Genomic DNA, 22,288 nt, shown 5'->3' with positions numbered 1-22,288 from the left:
CAGAGAATTTATCCCGGCCTTGGGTATGGATGGAGGAGTGGAGGAGACTTTAAACTTAGGTTAATGACAGCAGTCAAAGGAACAAAGAAATATAATGAAAAGAGAGCCAAAACCGAACTGTGACGCACGTCAACCCTCTTGGAAGTGCTACCTTTCAGAGTAGGACGCATGTCTTCGTGTATGAAGCTGGTAAGTCGTCGAAGTTAGCTATGCGATAGAATTGCCAGCGCCGGGTAATTAAGCCCTCTGCGTTGACTTTCATCCGTAGAAGGTACTTGTCGCCAGGAATTGACTTTATTAGCAGAAATCTACCTTCCTTGACTTCAGCTTCATTTGCGCAGCTCTCATGAAACATCCTTCATTCGGCGTTTCTCTAGTTTTAATGTCCGGATTTCGCTTGTTTCTCAAGCATTTGCTCGGACCTGACGTTGGATAGAGCTCTGTGTTAATGGCCGCATCGATAATTTTCTTGCCGATCAAACCTCAATTGAGCCTCCTATCACCGAGGCCTTCCCCGCAACTTCCCCGTAGATCGAAGACCCGTGTTGTCATTGCTTTGTGCCAATTGGTCCTTTGCTCCAGGACCCTGGCGAGTTGTCTCCTTTTCCCCAATTGAGCGAGGTAAGGTTCAACCAGTCCCAACCGAAGGGTCTTTGTCAATATCATCTGACCCGAGAATGGACTGCGGGGAATAGGGGTCTGGGATACCCAGCAGAGAAAGAGAGAGCTTGTCGAACTATATAAGATGTAATTGGGGATGAAGACGGGTCTCGAAAAAAAGGTATTGTTCAAAACTCTTCTCTGCTTCCTGCTCGTACCCGTCTTCAGTGCCTTCATTTTGAACGTAGACAAGATGATCTTTGATAACCGTCTTCTCTTCCTTTTGGCCTTTGCTGGCCCGAGTGCTGTGCTTGCTGATAGCTACAAACTATTGAAGAGCATCCCGTTCTCACCCAAGAACACCACCAGCGTTGATCAAAGCGTGATCTTCAATGGCACCTACTATCTCTCGGATCGAGTGAATAACGGGGTCCATGTGGTCGACTTGCAGAAAGAGAGCCAGACTACCGTTATTACCGGCTTCGTTGGACTCTTCAAGGCGAACGGTGCCAATGAGTACAATGTCTCGGGTCCCAACGGGCTGGCTGTTCTGCCAGATCGCAATGAGCTGTATGTTGGCGACGGAGGTGGTATTGTCCGGGTCGTCGACCTGTTTAAGAATGAGGTCGTAGCAAACATCTCAACCGGTGTCAGAACTCGAGCAGATGAGATGGCCTATGATTCCAAGACTGGCACTCTGGTCGTTACCTTGCCCAACGAGAAGCCTCCTAAGGTCGCTGTCATCTCGGCCAAAGATCGCATTGTTACCGGAAAGGTCACCTTCCAGAATGCATCTGGCTTGGAGCAGCCAGTTTTCAACGAGGTCTCCCGCAAGTTTTACGTCTCGGTGCCCAGCACCGGCGCTAATCCGGGCGGCGAGATCGCGGGAATTGACGTCTCAACCTTCCAAGTCACCGACGTCCTCCCATTGAAGGAATGTGTCCCTGCAGGAATTGTCTTTGGCCAGGCACAGAGCCTTTTCATCTCTTGCAGCCAGACGCAGATTGACAATTACAATGTTTCATTCAGTCAGGTGATGGACGTCTCAACTGGCAAGATCATCGCAAACATTTCTGGTGTCGCCGGTGTGGACCAAGTCGCCTACGATCCAACCAAGAACTTGTTCTTTGCTTCTGCATACCAGAACCAGGTTAGCGGCAAGAGCAACGGTGCCCCCATGCCTCAGCTCGCCGTCATCAACGCTACTAGCAACACTCTTATGCAGACGTGGGCTACCGACAGTGGTTTGGCCCATTCGGTGGCTGTGAACACCAAGACAAACCAGATCGTAGTACCCCTCGCAAAATCGGGCATCACTATCTACAACTTGACGTCCGCTAGTTCCAGCACCAGTTCTACTGGCGCCAGTTCCACCAGCACTTCGTCCTCCTCTGCTTCCGCGCACGCGTCCAACGCTGCTGCTCCCCTTGATGTCTCTATAGGCCTCGTGGCTGGAGCTCTTACATTGGTGTTCTCGCTTCTTGGATACTAGAATGTAATTCAAGAGTCGGAGGGTTTCCGGGCTTTTCGTTTTATTCTCAAATAGTCTTTGTTACTCTCAGATTGAGATCCAAGATCTAAGTTGTCAAGGTCGAGCTACTGATAATCACGATATGTTTTCTCTTGATAGTGAGCTCACATATAGCACATAACGGTTCATGTAAAACAACATTGACCGGTGAGGTAGCCTTTGACGTTCGACTTGGGACGTTATTCAGTGGCGCGTGGCGGAACCTTGAGGCGCACGAAAAGCCAAAATCGTGTGGGGTTCATGAACCTTATGCTGCATCCACTTCGGCTTCGGTGTAACCTCGGGGAATCGTTGGCATTGGGATTACGAGAGGCACCTTACGCCGAGAGAATATTCTCTGTACGACAACCCCCTTCCCCCACCTAATTTCTATGCGTGAATCTACTAATTATGAACGCGCACAGTTAGCCTTTTCAGCGAAGGTATGCCCTTCAGAAGTTAATCTGTCTCTCTCGCTTTTACGCATCAGCCGCTACAATGGCTGTCGTGCTCGTAAGGTATCTTGACCACAACCAGGGCCCAGACTGCGCATGGAACGCCTCAAGCTGAGGAATCCTGACTTGAATTTCCTGCAAAGAGAACCATCAAGGCAACAACATTGGAAAGGGTGTGGAACTCAGGAGTTCCGATTCTCGGACTGACAGCTCGGAAGTTTGCCGAGCTCTGGCTTTACCAGAGTGCAACACCGAGCGGGTGGTCGGGAGGGGAAACGCCATTAAGCCACGGTTGGTCGTACCCTCCATTTAGCTTAATTAGTATATGCAGGGACATTTTGGGGGCCGTATTTGTCCAACTAATCGTTGAGGAGCAGTGACATTGATTTCCCCCAGATCTTGACATTCGGCGTATCTGGGGACATGAAGATGGTCAGGGTAGATGCAGCGAATGTCGAGGATCAAGGCCATGCTGAATCGTCTCAATCTGCGAGTGATTGATCGTGTGGCCATCATCTGATCAGGGCCGCCTTCTGCTTCATAATAATGGGCCTGCAAGAAATGTTTCTTGCCGCTTCAACATTCCCAATTCGCTCGTTTGGTCATTTCTATTTTTCAGAACAATGAAGGACCTGTATAGACTCAGAATGTAGCATACTATGGAGCATTTCTCGTCTAGCGGGAAGAAGCCCCGTCATTTGTGCAACGTTATTCATGTTGGAAACCAAAGCTGGCTAGCGAAGATAATCAACAGATAAACGCTAATTCAGGGCTGCCTAATAAAGGAGTTGAATCAAATTTGCAATTCACCTGCGTTGATGTTTAACTGCGGCGATATATTTCTGATCATGCTTAAGGTCCACGTTTACGGTTATTGTTTCGAAAAATACTGGGTCAAGTAATACCATTGGCAACTTGTCAACAAAAGCGAGTAGTTGTGCCAAGATTGGTGGCTACGGAAGAATTTTGTGTATAATTTAATATAATATACGAGATTTTCTCAGGACTCTATTTTAAAAATAACGCCAACCGTATTTTCCGAGGCGTCAGTCTCCTGTCTGTTTCTCCCGTCCAAGCCACCTTCAAAGTCAACATGGTGGCGGAATCAGGGCTGTACAGTACCATGGTGGATTGAGCAAGGTTGCAGTTGATCTCTAAAAAGCCAATCCAGAATATACCGAAGAGCTCTTGTGTCATATTCAGCTCAATTTGTGAAAGCGCAGACTCCGCGGTCGGGTCGGTAGTCGATTTAGTCGGTTACTTATGATAAAATGGCAGTCCTACACACCCTAGCCAAAAGTTTAGGGACACCCGCGATTATGTAATTTCGACCACCTCCATCTTATATCTTCAAATATATATTTCTACATATACTACCTAGTCTACCACTATAAATCTACTACTAAAATATAGGGAATTCAATAGATTTTATCAGAAAAGCCTAATATTTAGTATACTAGCCCCTTGCATTGCGTAAGGCCTCTAAACGCCTAGGTATACTGTAAAGATATGGTCTACTTGCAGGGTAGAAAGCCTGTCAACTAGGTAGGAGAGCAAAGCACTAAGTCAGATTGTAACAGAGACTGTTTCTTGGGGGGCCCTCTTTCCCGTCCCCCCACTGATCTTATATACAGTAAACCCTACCACGAGAGGGGTAACCACGTTGGCCTGCATGAGCTGTATGCAGATCGGCGGATGACTCTCCTCCGTGGGAACAGCGGTGAGAAGGCAGGGATAGGCCACCCTGAAGGGGTGCTCCATGGTTGATCTCCATGGATGATCTCCCCGGGTGGCCTGAATCCCAAGGCCGAAAAGTGTGAATAGCCTCATGGTGGGAAATATCATAACATATACTAAGAATCAGGCTATTAATCTTGCTCTAGTCTAATATACGCTAGGCCTATTGAATATAATCGATAAAATACTGCTAATCTTCCTTAGACCTTCCTATACTAATAAGCTCTAGAAATATACCAAAAAGCTTAACCTTAAGTATCTACTATACTAGTTTAATAGGGTTTATATTAGGTGAGTATATAGGCTAATACACTACCTTAATACTATAAGTTTTAAACTAATTTTAAACCATGCCCGCTAGGTAGATTCGCGTATTATCTTGCTAGAAGATAGTCCCGGGGGGATAGTACGGAACTAGACCCTCCTTGAGTATAGTAATATAAGAATTCCTTATATAGCTACTATACGCGCTAGATTTATTACGTTCTATAATTACTAATTTAGATCGGCTACTAAGCTAGATAGCTACCTAGTATATCTATAAAATATCGCGTACGTAAGGCGTTAGGTTTATAAGATTACGCCTATACGCTTCCGACTAAAATCGCTAGACCTAACCGCTACTAGAACCGATAGATTTAGAGTATCTTTAGATAGAATATTTATCTAAAAAGATCTACTAATCCTATACACGAAATCGATGCTCTTTTAGAGCAGAACGGTAACGATTGTGTATATTAAGGATAGTTAAAGGGATTCGTTTTCTTATACAGCGTTTCCGAAGGCCTCGTCTTAAAAGAATTTACCGAACTATTATTTTTAATATAGATTTATATAGCTAGGATCGGAGCGTAATATAGCTATATATAGGGTTTCGGCGAGTAATTTAATAGACCTAACGTTTAGCGTAAGGACTAATTACTTTAGGGCGTGTCAGATATCAGGCAAGATGCCTAAGCCATCAGGCCAGCATATCAAGCCAGATTCATAAGGCCTATACCAAGGCCAGAACGATGTTCTGAATCTCTATAAGCTTTATGCTATTATATCATCATTATCCAATCGGATAATTAGGCATTAACAAACGCATCAGTCATACGATCTACATCATTATTACGATTGAATTACATCGTACAATCAAGCAATTGCACATCAAACGGCTACTGTATGAAATCATCATACATCTAGATCTATCTGCATGATATCATTACATGCATCTAGATCTATCTGCATGAGATCACTATGCATCTAGACGTATCTGGATTGATCATATGCAAGAAACAAGTTTGATAAGTTTGCATAAAATATTGATTATAAATATGCCCTACTTTCTCTACTAAGATCTGATTATCATATCAATCATCATCAAGACGATTCAATACAATCAACCAAGCTTCAGTCCTATTTCACTTTTCTCTTATCTTGATCTATTCTAAGCCGAATTGAACTTATCCTTCCTATTCAATCAAGAGGAAGAAAGATCAATCGATCTTATTCAATTATTATCAACCTTCTTCCTCTTTACCAACCTGCGCAGCAGATCACTTGCTCACAGGTTATGAGCCCGAATTGATCCTACTTCAATTCGGCTTATACCACCTTTTACTCTCTTAAAGAGAGACAAAAAGCTCCCCCGACTTCTTGTTTTCAAAAATTTATACTCGATTTTTACCGGTCGCGTCCACATCTCTATACGAAACACTAAGAAATCTCGACTTTCTTGACAAAAACAATTATTTTTCAAATATTTAATCAAGTCTCTTTAACTCAAAATGATTAATAAATATAATATCGATCCTCTTAAGGGTAAAGAAAACTATATTGCTTGGTCTATCCGAATCGAAGCTATTCTCGACTTAGAAAGATTAATTAATACTATTCGATTTGATTATACGAAGCTTCCTACTATTCAGCAAGGTTAAATACCTAATTAACACTATTAGTATCGGCTAAAAGGATTCACTACTAAATTCCTTATATTAAAGAAGCTCTTTAATAGCTAACCAGGCGATTTTGATAATATATATAACTATCTTATACAGATAAGACGTCTGCTAATCGAATTAGCTAGCCTAGGGATCGATTTCCCTAAGTAGATCGTTTTCGTATAGGTTCTTAATAATCTTGATTAATCGTATATACCGATTATCTAAAATATTATCTAATCTCTTCGCAGAGATACCGAATCGTACACGATTAAATCACTATTCGCTAATCTAATTAACGAATCTCGCAATTATATAAGCGAGCAAATTTTTGTCACAGAAAGCTATACTAATTAATCAGTAAATCATTAAAGCAAATACCAGGCTAATCGTAAGCCTAAATATCAGGTAAATCACCGTATAAATCGTTAAGCTAATCAAAATTGTCGAATTAGTAAAAAACCTTAGAAAAAACTATCAAATTCTAGAAGATACTACACGTATTGCTATATACGTAGTTATATAGTATCTAATTACTAGTATCTATATCCTTCTAGTAGGCTAGCTAATTAGAAACCCTAGCTAATTAGGCCTAAAACTAATCAAAAAAGCTAAAGATTTAATCAATAGAAGAAGATAATTATAGCAATACTTAATAAGTAATCTAACAAGGAAGAAATCCATGTTACTAGTTATAAAACTAATTACCCTATAGAAGCTAAACATCAAAAATCTTCGGCTAGCAACCTACTGCCTATTAGCCTATTAGCTAATAATCTAATTAATCTTGATAGTGATATTTACTATATACTAATTAGTCTAATTAACTATTAATTAGATTATTAGATAAAATCTAATATATCTATAATATAGCTAATCTAGTATAGTCTACTAGTTTTAAATCAAAACCTAATAAGAGATCACTTAAATCTAAGTAATAATTCTATAGTAAATACACTAAAAGTCTCTTACTCTACGATGAATTCTCGTATAAAATTAATTAGGTAAATTATCTACCTATTAGAACAAACTAAGAAACTAATTCTAATATTACTATAGAAAGTATATATAATCTAATAAATTCAGATCTTTCTACTATAAAAGTGATTTTTATTATTAATATAGCTACTACTATTTATATAGTATCTAAATTAGATTTGTTCGATAGTATATATAAAACTAATAAAACTATTATATAGGGAAATATATAAAGATTATCTATTAATCTTGCTAGAGATATTATCTTCTAGACAAATACTAATCTAGTCTATAAATTAACTACTATACTCTATATCCTATAATTAGGAATTAATATATTAAGTATATATACACTAAAAATTTAGTATCTCTATTTAATAGAGAAAAGGCTACTATTTTCGATAAATATCGAAATATTATACTAATTAGGTATAAGTAAGATAATCTATATAAAACTACCCTATATATAATAAAACTATATATAGTAGATTCTAATTAATTAGATTAAGATTAATCTATTTAAAATACTAGTAATATTACTAGTTTAAAACTTTAGTATAATAGATTAGGCTATATAGGCCTAATACTACTATAAAGGCTATTAAGCTAGGCTAATATATCTCTATCTAATATAGAGATAAAAAATTATATATAAGATATATACGAAATATATATATAGTTAAAATATAATAGGAAGATTAATAAATCTTCTACTTCTACTACTAAATACGGTATAGGCGAAAGAATATATAGCAATATTAGAGGACCTATTAGCCCTAAGACCTATAATAGCTATCGCTACTATATCACGTTTCTTGACAAAGTATTAAGATATTTATATATATCTCTACTTCGATCGAAAGACGAAGCTATTAAGAAATTTACCTTATATAAGTAATTAGTTAAAAACTAGCTTAATAAGAAGATTAAAAAGATATTTACCGATAATAGTACTAAATACGTAAATAATAACTTCTATATATTATTAGGAAGATACGGTATTATACACTAAACTACGCCTATCTATATAAAAGAGCCTAATAGCCTAATTAAGTATATAAACCTAATACTTATAAATAAGGTTAGATATTTATTAATCTAATTAGGATTAAAAGAAGATATATAGGGAGAAGCCTTATTAGCTACTACCTATCTATATAATATAACCCTATATAGTACTCTAGGGTTAAAATCACCCTATAAGATATATTATAAGCGCCTATCTACTATTAGGTATATAAAGATCTAGGGATCTATTACCTACTATTATATAAATAAAAACCTGCCTAGTAAGCTATCGCTAAGAAAATCTATAGCTATTATTATTAGCTATAGTAAGTAGAAGTACTATAAGCTATATAACCTAAAGTAGAAGAAGATAGTCTAGTTAAGAGACTCTACTATCTTAGAAGGTAGATTCCTAATAAATTAATCTAATCTAGCTAATTATAAACTAGGAATTAAAGTAATCGAAAATCGATTAGCTAAGAAAAGATCTACTAAAGAAGTAGTAAACCTAATTAAGAAGATTACTAGAAATACTAGTAAATCTACTAGCCTATCTACTAGTAAATTAGCTAGTAAACCTACTAAGTAAACTACTAGTAAGGAAGCTACTATAGTAGTAGATCCGTCTTATAAGATTAAGATCTAAATCCTATCTACTAGCGAAGATATATATACTATATCTAATATACTACTAGGAGATTTTATAAAGACTATTATTAATAATTAGCCTACTAATTATATACTATTAGTAGGAACTAATAAAGAACCCTCTACCTTTAATTAAGCTATATAATTAACTAAAAGGAATAAGTAGTATAGGGCCTATCAGGACGAAAATCAGAGCCTAATAGATTAGGTAACCTATAAAATCGTTAATATACCCCCTAGTATAATACCTATTAGGGATAGATAGGTATTTAAAAAGAAGCCTATAAAGAATGCCTTAGGTATCTAGGCTAATTATATTATAAATACGAATAAAACGATTCGCTATAAGGCTAGATAGATTATATAAGGATTTAATCAACGATTAGGTATTAATTTCCTAGAAACCTTCTCTACTACTACTAGAATAGAAACCTAGTATATATTACTAATAATTATGATAAATCAAAAATAGTATATTAGGCAATACGATATTAAAAACGTATTCGTATATACCGATATCGATAGTAATATATATACTATCTTACTAACTAGCCTATATAGGCTAAAAGACCCTATCTATTAAAATAAGTACTACTATCTAAAGAAGGCCCTATATAGCCTAAAGTAAGTACTAAGGCTTTAGTCTAATTTCTTTACTAAGGCTATCGCGAACCTCGAATTTAATAGAGTTCCTATCGACGAGGGAATATATATAAATAGTAAGACCTAGGCTATTATTATTACGTATATTAATAATATAATTATTATATATAAAGATCTAGCTTATATAAATAAGCTAGCTACTATAGCTAGGTAGTATATCTAATTAGAAGAGATAGGTAAATTAGCTACCTTCCTAGGTAATAATATCAGCCTAAATTATCAAGATTAATCGATAACTATCGATCAAAATAATTATATATCAAATATCTTATCAAAATTCGCTACTACTAGTAGTAAACGGCTAAAGAAAGCGCTGGGTAAAGCCGGGATCTACCTAAGAAAAAATCAATTAAAAGCTTTAGAGCAAACTATTAATCTCTATTAAAAAGAGATTAGCTTATTACTATATACTAGCCTAAAGACTAGGCCTAATATAGCCTATCTAGTTACCTATTACTCACGATATATAAGTAATCCTAACTGATTATATATCTCTAAATTAAAGAAGATATAGTAATATCTATAATATCGGCTAAATCTAGGCCTATACTATAATTATATAGAGAAAGACCTTTATATAAAGGGCTACTCTAATACTGATTAGTTAGGCGATATCGATAGTAGAAAATCTACTACTAGCTATATATTTAGCCTATCTAGAGATCTAGCTACTAATAATATAGTAAGCTAGAATTCGATACTACAAAAATTAGTAGCCCTATCTACCTACGAGGCCGAATATATAGCTATAAAAGAAGCTATACGGGAAGCTATCTATCTAGCTAACCTATTTAACTATCTAAATAATAGATTAGGCCTAGGCTATACGCCTAGCAAGCCTACTATATTAGTAGATAATAAGGTAGCTATTAAGCTAGCCGAAAACCCTAAATTTCACAAAAGGACGAAGTATATTAATATATAATATCACTATATTAGAGATTAGGTCAAACAAGAAAGGGTTAATATTTAATACGTCCCTACTAAACTACAATTAGCAGATTTCCTGACTAAAAACGTTAGAAGAGAAATATTTGAAGACCTAAAGAATCTAGCTAACCTCCGGGAGACTTAGGAAGATATATATCTAGCTATCTTATAGCAGTATATATATATATCGATCCTATCTACTCTGCTAATCTCTATACTCTATTACTATTTGTACTATAGTATAAAGATTACGGGGGAGTGTTAGATATCAGGCAAGATGCCTAACAGCAAACCAGATTCATAAGTATTAGATAGAGGGCAAGATGCCTAAGCTATCAGGCTAGTATATCAAGCTAGATTCATAAGGCCTATATATAGGCCAGAACGATATTCTGAATCTCTATAAGCTTTATGCTATTATATCATCATTATCCAATTGGATAATCAGGCATGAACAGACGTATTATAATTATACGATCTATATCATTATTACGATTGAATTACATCGTATAATCAAGTAACTATATATCAAACGGCTACTATATGAAATCATCATATATCTAGATCTATCTATATGATATTATTATATATATCTAGATCTATCTGTATAAGATCACTATGCATCTAGATGCATCTGGATTGATTATATGCAAGAAACAAGTTTGATAAGTTTGCATAAAATATTGATTATAAATATGCCCTACTTTCTCTACTAAGATCTAATTATTATGTCACATATATATGTTTATAAGAACAAGACGATTTAATACAATCAACCAAGCTTCAGTACTACCTCACTTTTCTCTTATCTTTATGATCCTAAGCCGAATTGAACTTATCCTTCCTATTTAACTAGAGGAAGAAAGATCAATCTATCTTATTCAATCTTCTTCCTCCCTATCTACCTGCGCAGCATCGCTTGCTCACATACTCGTAGGATCCTCTATACTAGTAGCTCTATTTACTAGAGCGTAACTAGAAGGCCTACGTAGTTAAGAAGAGATTATTAAAAGGTTACTACTAATATATATAGTAATTAATTAAGAAGGGTCCTTAGGATATATAGTAACTAGCTAAATAAGCCTATAATAGGTAGAGATCTTATAAAAGAGGGATTACTCCCTCTCTTAAAACTACTAAAGGCCTTATAGAGAGTATTAATAAAAGGCTTAGGCCTTTTACTAGGCCTTCTTTCCTATATCTCTACTAGCTGATCTCTCTAATATTACTAACTACGACTACCTAGCTAATTAGATCTTCTTCTAGCTAGTTATCCTATATAAGATAGAAGATACCGTTCTCTCTATAGGTACTAGTAAGGTACCTAGCGATAATATCTTATCTAATAGCCTTTAGAATAAGCTAGTAAAGAGGATTCTAGTAGTTCTCGAGACGCTAACCGTCCTCTTTAACTTATATATTCGTACTAGCTATAATCTATTATACTTTTAGTAATCTCTTACTATAGTCTTATATAAGGTAGGTAATAGAGACTACTAGATAGCTAAATCCTACTATCTAGTAGTACTTATTAATATACTAGCTAAGTTTCTTAAGATAGTAGTAGCTAGGAGGATTTCCTATATAGTAGAAATAGAAGGTCTTCTTCTAACTAGCTATCTTAGTAGTAGGAAGAGGATTTCTACTAACTATACTATCTATATTCTACTAGATAATATTAAAACTATATAGAGTAATAGGAAGCTAGTTATTTCTCTTCCACTTCTTAATATCTCTAGTACCTATAATAATATATTATACGAATAACTTCTATATAACTTAATAAAATACTATCTTAGTTATCTAGTACTATAGATAAGATCCTTCTTAACTAGTAGATTAACGAGGATTTATATACCTAAGGGCTTTTCTTAGTATATATCTATATCTACTAGTATCCTCTAGAGCTTACTACTATTACTAATCCTCTATCTACTCTATAATATAGAGCTAATTAAGAAGTATACCGATCTAGTAGATAAGGATCTACTAGAAGAAGAAGCCTAAGTACGGCTAGAGGTCTTTACTAATAGCTAGATAGATAATACTATCCTTATAGCTACTAGCTAATTTAAATAGGCTAATATCTACTAGTTAGAGACTATCTACTAGAAAGCTAACCGGTAGATAGAGATCTATATATCTGTTTTTAATAAGAAGAAATACTTATTAGTATACTTTATTAATCCTCTTACTAATCTCCTAAAGGCCTATATACTACTTTATCTACTAGAGATAACTATCTAACCTTCTCTACCTTAGTATTACGAACCTCGAGGCGCAGGGAGGCCGTAGCTAGTTAAGGGGCAACCGAGACCTAATCGATCCCTAGACGCTTTGCATTAGCGTTATTACGTGTAACTCCTAATACCTAGGCGTACCCCGAAGATCGTGGGTAAAACATTCAGGCAGGGAGCTATAATTAGCCTGTACCTAACCGTACTATCAGATACTCTATTATACGATTAGACGGTTAGCACGACTCGGGAAGAGGCCGCTATAGAATACGTAATACCTAGGGTATATAGTTAGGTATACTACTAGGACTACGGGAACAGGTAGTCTAGTATACTATACCTTATACCTAACTATAGACCGTACTACGAAGGACTAGATATATAAGGACACTTATTTAGTATTATGTATTTAGTTCTTCGCGATTAATCTTATATTATTACTAGTCACTACCTTTAGTACCTTGTACTTTATAGTTTCACCTTTAAGATAACCTAACCTATAAGTAGGGGAGCTTACTTAGTATTACTACTCGGTAACTAACTTACTTAGCGCGTACTTCTAGTATATTCTATAAGATACTTAATAGGACCCGAGTCCGTATAAGGCTAAGTATAGTAATAGTACAGTTACGAGATACTATAAGCAAGCGATACTGTGCAGGTTGGTAAAGAGGAAGATAAATTAAAGATGATTAAATAAGATCGATTGATCTTTCTTCCTCTTGATTGAATAGGAAGGATAAAATCAATTCGGCTTAGAATCATAAAGATAAGATGAGAAAAGAGTGAGGTAGGACTAAAGCTTGGTTAATTGTATTGAATCTTGCTTGTATGTATTAAACATGATTATTATTTTGGTAGAGAATGCAGGGCATATTTATAATCAAGTTGTCTCTTGCATGTGATCGTTCTAGATGATGTATAATGATCTTATGCAGACAGATCTAGATGCATAGTGATCTCATGTAGTAGCTGTTTAATCGGTGGTTGCTTGATTATACGATGTTATTAACTGTAGTGATGATATAGATCGTATACTATTGTATGCGTCTTGTACGATGTTATTGACCGTAGTGATGATCTTTGTAGATATTATTGACTGTAGGGATAATGGTATAGTATAAAGCTTATAGAGATTTAGCTATCTTGTATAGGCCTTATGAATCTGGCTTGATATACTGTATAACGGTTTAGGCATCTTGCCCTATATCTTATACCCCCCGTAATCTTTATACTATGGTGTAGATAGTAGTAGAGTATAGAGATTAGTATAGAGTAGATAGGATCGATATATATATATATACTGCTATAAGATAGCTAGATATATATCTTCCTAAGTCTCCCGGAGGTTAGCTAGATTCTTTAGGTCTTTAAATATTTCTCTTCTAACGTTTTTTGTCAGGAAATCTGCTAATTGTAGTTTAGTAGGGACGTATTAAACATTAATCCTTTCTTGTTTGACCTAATCTCTGATATAGTGATATTGTATATCAATATACTTCGTCCTTTTGTGAAATTCAGGGTTTTCGGCTAGCTTAATAGCTGTCTTATTATCTACTAAGATAGTAGGTTTACTAGGCGTATAGCCTAGGCCTAATCTATCGTTTAGATAGTTAAATAGGTTAGCTAGATAGATAGCTTCCCGTATAGCTTCTTTTATAGCTATATATTCGGCCTCGTAGGTAGATAGGGCTACTAATTTTTGTAGTATCGAATTCTAGCTTACTATATTATTAGTAGCTAGATCTCTAGATAGGCTAAATATATAGCTAGTAGTAGATTTTCTACTATCGATATCGCCTAACTAATTAGTATTAGAGTAGCCTTTTATATATAGGTTATTCCCTATATAATCGTAGTATAGGGCTAGATTTAGCCGATATTATAGATATTACTATATCTTCTTTAATTTAGAGATATATAATTAGTCAGGATTGCTTATATATCTTAAGTAATAGATAACTAGATAGGCTATATTAGGCCTAGTCTTTAGGCTAGTATATAGTAATAAGCTAATCTCTTTTTAATAGAGATTAATAGTTTGCTCTAAAAGCTTTTAATTAATTTTTTCTTAGGTAGATCCCTACTTTACCTAGCGTTTTCTTTAGCCGTTTACTAGTAGTAGTAAATTTTGATAAGATCTTTAATATATAATTATTTTAATCGATAGTTATCGATTGATCTTGATAATTTAGGCTAATATTATTGCCTAGAAAGGTAGCTAATTCGCCTATCTCTTCTAATTAGATATACTACCTAGCCGTAGTAGCTAGCTTATTTATATAAGCTAGATCTTTATATATAATAATTATATTATTAATATACGTAATAATAATAGCCTAGGTCTTACTATTTATATATATTCCCTAGTTAATAGGAACTCTATCGAATTCGAGGTTCGTGATAGCCTTTATAAAGAATTTAGACTAAAGCCTTAGTGCTTACTTTAGGCTATATAGGGCCTTCTTTAGGTAGTAGTACTTATTTTGATAGGTAGAGTCTTTTAGCCTATATAGGCTAGTTAGTAAGATAGTATATATATCACTATTAATATCGGTATATATAAATACGTTTTTAACGTTGTATTACCTAATATACTATTTTATATTTATCGCGATTATTAGTAATATATACTAAGTTTCTATTCTAGTAGTAGTAGAGAAGGTTTCTAGGAAATTAATACCTAATCGTTAATTAAATCCTTATATAACCTATCTAGCCTTATAGCGAATCGTTTTATTTATATTTATAATATAATTAGCCTAGATATCTAAGGTATTCTTTATAGGCTTCTTTTTAAATACCTATCTACCCCTAATAGGTATTATACTAGGGGATATATTAACGATTTTATAGATTATCTAATCTATTAGGCTTTGATTTTTATCCTAATAGGCCCTATACTACTTATTCCTTTTAGCTAATTATATAGCTTAGTTAAAGGTAGAGGGTTCTTTATTAGTTACTACTAATAATATATAATCGGTAGACTAATTATTAATAATAGTCTTTATAAAATCTCCTAGTAGCGTATCCGATATAGTATATATATCTTTGCTATCTTTAGTAGATTTTAGTAATAGGATTTAGATCTCTATTTTATAAGATAGATCTACTACTATAGTAGCTTCCTTACTAGTAGTTTACTTAGTAGATTTACTAGTATTTCTAGTAATCTTCTTTTTAATTAGGTTTACTACTTAATTAGCAGATCTTTTCTTAGTTCCTAGTTCCTAATTAGCTAGATTAGATTAATTTATTAGGAATCTACCTTCTAAAATAGTAGAATCTCTTAACTAGACTATCTTCTTCTACTTTAGGTTATATAGCTTATAGTGCTTCTACTTACTATAGCTAATAATAATAGCTATAGATTTTCTTAGCGATAGCTTACTAGGTAGGTTTTTGTTTATATAATAGTAGGTAATAGATCTCTAGGTCTTTATATACCTAATAGTAGGTAAGCGCTTATAATATATCTTATAGGGTAATTTAAACCCTAGAGTACTATATAGGGTTATATTATATAGATAGGTAGTAGCTAATAAGGCTTCTCCCTATATATTATCTTTTAATCCTAATTAGATTAATAAATATTTAACCTTATTTATAAATATTAGGTTTATACGCTTAATTAGGCTATTTAGCTCTTTTATATAGATAGACGTAGTTCGGTATATAATACCGTATCTTCCTAATAATATAACGGATTTACAGGGTCGGCATAAATCCTTCGGCGTATATAAGCAAGCAATTATACACGATCGGTCAAATCAGTATACGATCCGGCAAAGAATCGTATAGGTTAGGTTAAAGGTCGTACGATTCGGCTTAGAATCGGAAGTTAACTTATGATAGAAGAATACTCTAACTTTATCATAATAATTAAACTTGATTTAACTAGCTATAGGAAACAGGCAGTATTTATAACTTTATGATATTATATTAATAGATTAGAATAGAATCGTATAGAAATCTAGAGAAATATAGAGTATTAAAGCTCTTTCGTTATATATAGAATTAGTCGTTAAAGATCATCGTTACGTGTACGTTCCGTCGTATTCTATTAAGTTCGATAGCTCTTAGGGGCTTATATATATACTTATATTAATATACCCCCTTAGCTCTTAATATAAGATTAAAGTAAGAGCTGAATAAGAGATATTAGAAGGAAAGGGATTTCTCTATAGGTAAGATCTCTATACCTAGCTATTAAATAAAGGTAGTATATTTTTCTATAGATAAACGCTTTATAAGGCCGTTGGCTATTATTTCAGCCGATTTAACCTATTTAATTCGTAATCGTTTAGCTTAGACTTCCTAACGAATCTAAAGCTAGTAAATATTAATATAGCGAAGTTTAGTCTAAAATATTGATTTCTCGCGCGTAAGTAAATTAACTATCTATTAATTATTATATTTAATTATATCTAATTAGTTAGTTTCGAATTAGATAAAGGAAAAGAGGCGTTTAATCTAATATAGCTGCTTAGCTATATAGCTAATAGCTAGTAATTTAGCCTCTATAGTCGATATAGTGATAGTCTTCTACTTACGCGATTTCTATTTAATCGGTCTACTAAATAAGTAGAAGATAAATCCTTTAGAGCTCTTGCGATTAGGATTATTAGTAAAGCTTATATCTAAGGTAGTAGTAAAGATAGAAGCTCTTATTTCGCTATTAAAAGTAAGTAAAAGGTCTTTCGTCGTATAGAGATATAATATTAGATAATTAATAGCTACTAAATACTTCTTGTTATAGTAAGTAAGCGATTTTGCTAGTAGTTAGTTAGTAAATACTATATCCGGTCGGGTCTAAATAGTAGAGAAAAGGGTAGATCTATACTTCTGTTAATATAGCTTAATTACTTTCGTATTAATCAGTTCTATAAGGATTAGATTAAGCTTTTATATAGTTAGAAGTAGTAGTCTCGGGGCTTTCTAGCTAGTATTTAGTAGATTAAATCTAGTAGTAATCTTTTTAATATAGGCTACTTAATTTAGCTAGGTCTTTTGTTTGATTCGATTACGTACGATTCGAATACTAATAAATTAGGTTAGTTTACTATAATCTTTTATCTTAAATCGTTATAAGAGTAGCTTTTTAATCTACTAAGCGTACGTACTCTTACTTTTATAATAGGTAGCAAGGAAATCATTAACGAATACTATAATAATTATACGATTATTAGTATAGAGGGTAGGGTTATTAGGGCAAGGTTTAAATCTAAGTAAGAGAAGTATCTATTTAATATTATCTTCCTATCTCTTACTAGCAATTCGTAGGCCGTATACTGCCTTACGTAGGCGAAGAACTATCGATTTCCTGCCTAATCCTAGCGGATATCGGTAGTAAACTTCTTCCTTTAGCGAACTATTTAGGAAGGCGTTAATAGTATCTATCTAAAATATTTCAAGATTAAATCGTGTGATAATCGCGATAAGCGTACGAAACATTCTAGCCGCGAGTATACTAGTACGAGCGTCTTAGTTATTAGGAACTTATATATCTCCTCGTATATATAAGTAAGCTTTAAAGCGTATAAGGTAGCCTGATTCGTCTAATTTATAAGCGAATACCTATTATATTAGGATAAACTAGTAGCGTAGGTAATCTGATTAGTCGATTCCTTTATAATTCGTCTAGTATACGTATATAACTAGATATACGCTTATTAGTTTAAATATATATATATCTATAAGCTTATTAAATTCGATCTATATAGCTTAACGAAATTAGCTTTCGAAAGGGTAGCTAGCTAGCTATTTATAGCCGGATAGTATAGGAGGAATCGAAGATATTAGAATTTTTAGTTGCTTTTGTATACTTTAGTCTAGTAGGAAGGCCTATATAAACGTAGTAAGATTAATATAAGGGTATTTAATCTTATCTTAGTCTTAGCTAGTATCTAAATTAGATCGTAGACGTTTAGTTAATATATTAAGCAGTTTATAGCCGGAAGGATCGAAATTAGTGTTATTAATAAGCACGAAAGGCTATATCTAGCTAGTTTAGCTAGTATCTTCGATATTAGACGGGTCTGATTAGTTAGATTAATCGAATTCGTCTGTTTTCGGATTAAGTAGAGGAGTAAGCGGTTAGTCTCTAAGGATTTCGTTATAATCGCTTAGAATAGGGTTATTTTAATTAGAAGTAAGCTAAAAGTAAGACGAATATAAAGCTTTAGAAGATTAAGAGGGTATAGTAGGATCTAAATTAGCTATTATATTAGGGCTTCTACCCCCTAGATCTTACTATATTAGAATATTAATATCGTTAAGGATTCTAAGCGTTTCTTCGTTATTAAGTATATTAATCGTCTGTGAAAGATTCTCTTTATAGACGCAAATCCTTTAATTAGGTAATAAGAAATCGTAGAATTCGTTCTTATTAAATTATACGTCTCGTATATAAATCACTCGGCGATTAGTAGGTATCTAAATTTGCTAAATATTATATACTTTATAGCCTACTAGGTAGCTGATAGCTATATATAGCACTAGCTTAGCTAGTCTAGGAAGCTTGTTAATATATATATACGCTTTATATCCGAAGATTCGTATATTAGAAAGATTAGGTTTAGCCTATAGCTAATATAGTATATTATCGCCTAGATAGGCTACTAGTACTTTATATAGCGATTACTAGTTAATTAAGTAGTGCGGTATATAATTTTAAATATAAATAGCTATCTTAGCTATCTTAGACTAAAGATAGCTTAGTAGGTTTATATTAATCGTTATCTACCTAGCTATCTTTAATATTAATATACTATATCGTTTAGCGTAGCTATTTTAATTAGGCTAATAGGGCGGAGTAGTCTCTAGCTTAATTCCGCGAGCGGTTACTTACTAACTAAAGAAGTCGTATAGTGCTTTTTTATTATCTAAATATACTATAAGGACGCTTAGGTTAAATTAGTTTCGTACGAAGTCGATTTAATTAGAAAGCGATTATATTAAATTAGTTTTAGAAGAAAGGTCTTACGCTAGCTAATATTTAGTTATAGGATTAACCGAATATAATAGGTAGGAAGTTTTTATTAGCGATTGCTTAAAATAAATAAGGTCCTAGTATAGAGATTTAAATAGTCGATTATATCGTATTAGTAATCGAGAGATTTAACGTAGTGAATTAGCTAGTTTATATACTTCGTAATAGCCGATTAGCGAAGATATATCTTTAATAGTAATATTTGATGTATAATCTAGTAGGCACGATATAATATCGTGGCCGATATAGCCTAATCTTCGGTACTATTAGTTAATAGTCCTATCTAGTAGCTTCTTTGTATATAAAGATAGGGTAATTTTATCGAATTAGCTAGTAAGGGTATTATTAAATAAATTAGAAGTAAGAGATAGCTAAGAGATAGATAAAGGAAGAGAGACGTGATTAGTAGAGCGTCTAGTAGTAGTAGTCTCGTCCTATTTAGTTAGGTAGATACCTGATTTCGTATTTAATTAATAGATTAGTATACTATCCTTCTCCTCTAGCGTATAATCCTTGCTATTAAGATAGATTCTAGCGCTTATAGCTTATTCTATAGAGATTAGATTAATATAGAATCTAGGATAGTATACGACGTATTTTAAGGGAAAACTAGTTCTATTAAGAGATTATGTTAGCTTTACGATAAGCTCTCTATATCTAAGGATAGTAGTCTTAGTATTTCCTACTATAATAGAGGAAATAACTAGCCTATAGTTTAATAGTAGGTCTCTATTATTCGTGATATAGATAGATACTCTAGTATTATAGTACTAGGTATTATTTTTCTTAGCTAGGATCTAAATCGTGCTTATAGCTTTCCTATTATTAGCTCGGAAGAGGTCTTTAGCTTACTATTTCGGGATATAGGTAGAGAAAGTATCCCTAGTTATTGCTTCGTCTAGTATATCGTTTAATTAAGATTAATCTAGCTCGCGCGTATACTTCTAGTTAGCTAATTTAGCTAATCTTTAGTATCTTTTAATCGTATAATCGTATATAGTCTTAAATACTAGTAAGGATTCGTAGATCCTTTAGAAGGTCTATAGAATTTCTTTGTCTAGCTACTAGCCCTTAGGCCTAGCGCGTAGGTTAATATATAGGTATCTATTAAAATCGTGGTTGCCGTTATTAGGTAGTCCCTAGTAAGGGTAGGTACTCTTTCGGCGTAGTTTAGGTAGCTTTCGTTATTATCGTTATTAGGCTTTTAGCCCTAATAGGTTATATAAGTAATCTATTACCTACTATTACTAGTAGACGATAAAGTTAATCGATATTAATTAATAAACTAATTAACTAGCTCTGTTAAAGTAGGCTTTTTTATCCCCTAAAGGATAGTATTATACTAGAACGTATAGAAGCTTTAATTATATAGTTAAATAGCTTCTAGGAAGTTATAAACTAGTAGTAGGCGATCTTAGAACTAAGTAATATTAGCCTATTCGCTATTAGATTAGCAAATTACCTATTTCTAGTACTATATAGCTAGGTAAGAGGGCTTAGTAGGCGGCGTTTAGCGCTTTAATATATCCTAATCGCGTAGGATTTAACGTTTTTTTGATTAGCTAGATAGGGTAAAGGTAGTACGTAGCTTTATAATAGTATCGCGTAGGGATAGACTATTAACGATCTACCTTCCCTTAGGTATAAGTAAGGATCGAATACCTTGCTTTAGCGATTTAATTGCGTGTATATAGTAAAGATAGTCTGATTTTAATAATTTATACTCGCTAAGAAGGATCTTATAGATCGATAGTTAATTAGATATAAGATTAATTAGGCGCGTAGATAAGGGTTTATTAGATATAAAGGTATTAGTTAGCTATCTAACTATATTAGATATCTATAGCTTTATTAGTTCCTATAGTAGTATAGTAGGCTGTTTATTAGGATTAGTATATTTCTATATACTATTCGATAGTATATAGTCTTATATAGCGGTGTACTAAGGGATCTAATACGTATAGCATTTTAAAGGGTAGCTAAGCTAGGTAGCTCTAATATCGGTCGAATCTATTACTTATAAGACAAAAGTAAGAGATAGATAAGGCGAAAGTAATCGAAAGATTAGAGAAGAGTAAAACTAAAAGCTTTAGTAAAAGGCTATAGCAATCGGGCTTATAACTAACGGATTTATAGGGTCGGCATAAATCCTTTAGCGTATATAAGCAAGTAATTATATACGATCGGTTAAATTAGTATACGATCCGGTAAAGAATCGTATAGGTTAGGTTAAAGGTCGTACGATTCGGCTTAGAATCGGAAGTCAACTTATGATAGAAGAATGCTCTAACTTTATCATAATAATTAAACTTGATTTAACTAGCTATAGGAAACAGGCAGTATTTATAACTTTATAATATTATATTAATAGATCAGAATAGAATCGTATAGAAATCCAGAGAAATATAGAGTGTTGAAGCTCTTTCGTTATGTATAGAATCAGTCGTTGAAGATCATCGTCACGTGTACGTTCCGTCGCATTCTGTCAAGTTCGATAGCTCTTGGGGGCTTATATATATACTCATATTGACATAATATATAGAAGTTATTATTTACGTATTTAGTACTATTATTGGTAAATATCTCTTTAATCTTCTTATTAA

General features: G+C 33.7%; 1 protein-coding gene across 1 annotated transcript; it reads right to left on the bottom strand.

Annotated features, from left to right (window-relative positions):
* Positions 1-736: 736 nt before the first annotated feature.
* On the bottom strand, positions 737-1,855 carry N7458_007498 (uncharacterized protein; the record flags this gene model as incomplete). The annotated part of the gene is made up of 3 exons (XM_056910880.1): positions 737-905; positions 954-1,210; positions 1,742-1,855. The coding sequence occupies 3 exons, from the start codon at positions 1,853-1,855 to the stop codon at positions 737-739; spliced, it is 540 nt and encodes a 179-aa protein (XP_056763706.1).
* Between the last annotated feature and the right edge of the window lie 20,433 nt (positions 1,856-22,288).

Source organism: Penicillium daleae (genome assembly GCF_028827525.1).
Source record: "Penicillium daleae strain IBT 16125 chromosome Unknown utg000007l_segment0_segment0, whole genome shotgun sequence".
Taxonomy (NCBI): Eukaryota; Fungi; Ascomycota; class Eurotiomycetes; order Eurotiales; family Aspergillaceae; genus Penicillium; species Penicillium daleae.
Note: the sequence above shows the minus strand (reverse complement) of the source record. Positions and strands in the feature narration are given on the sequence as shown.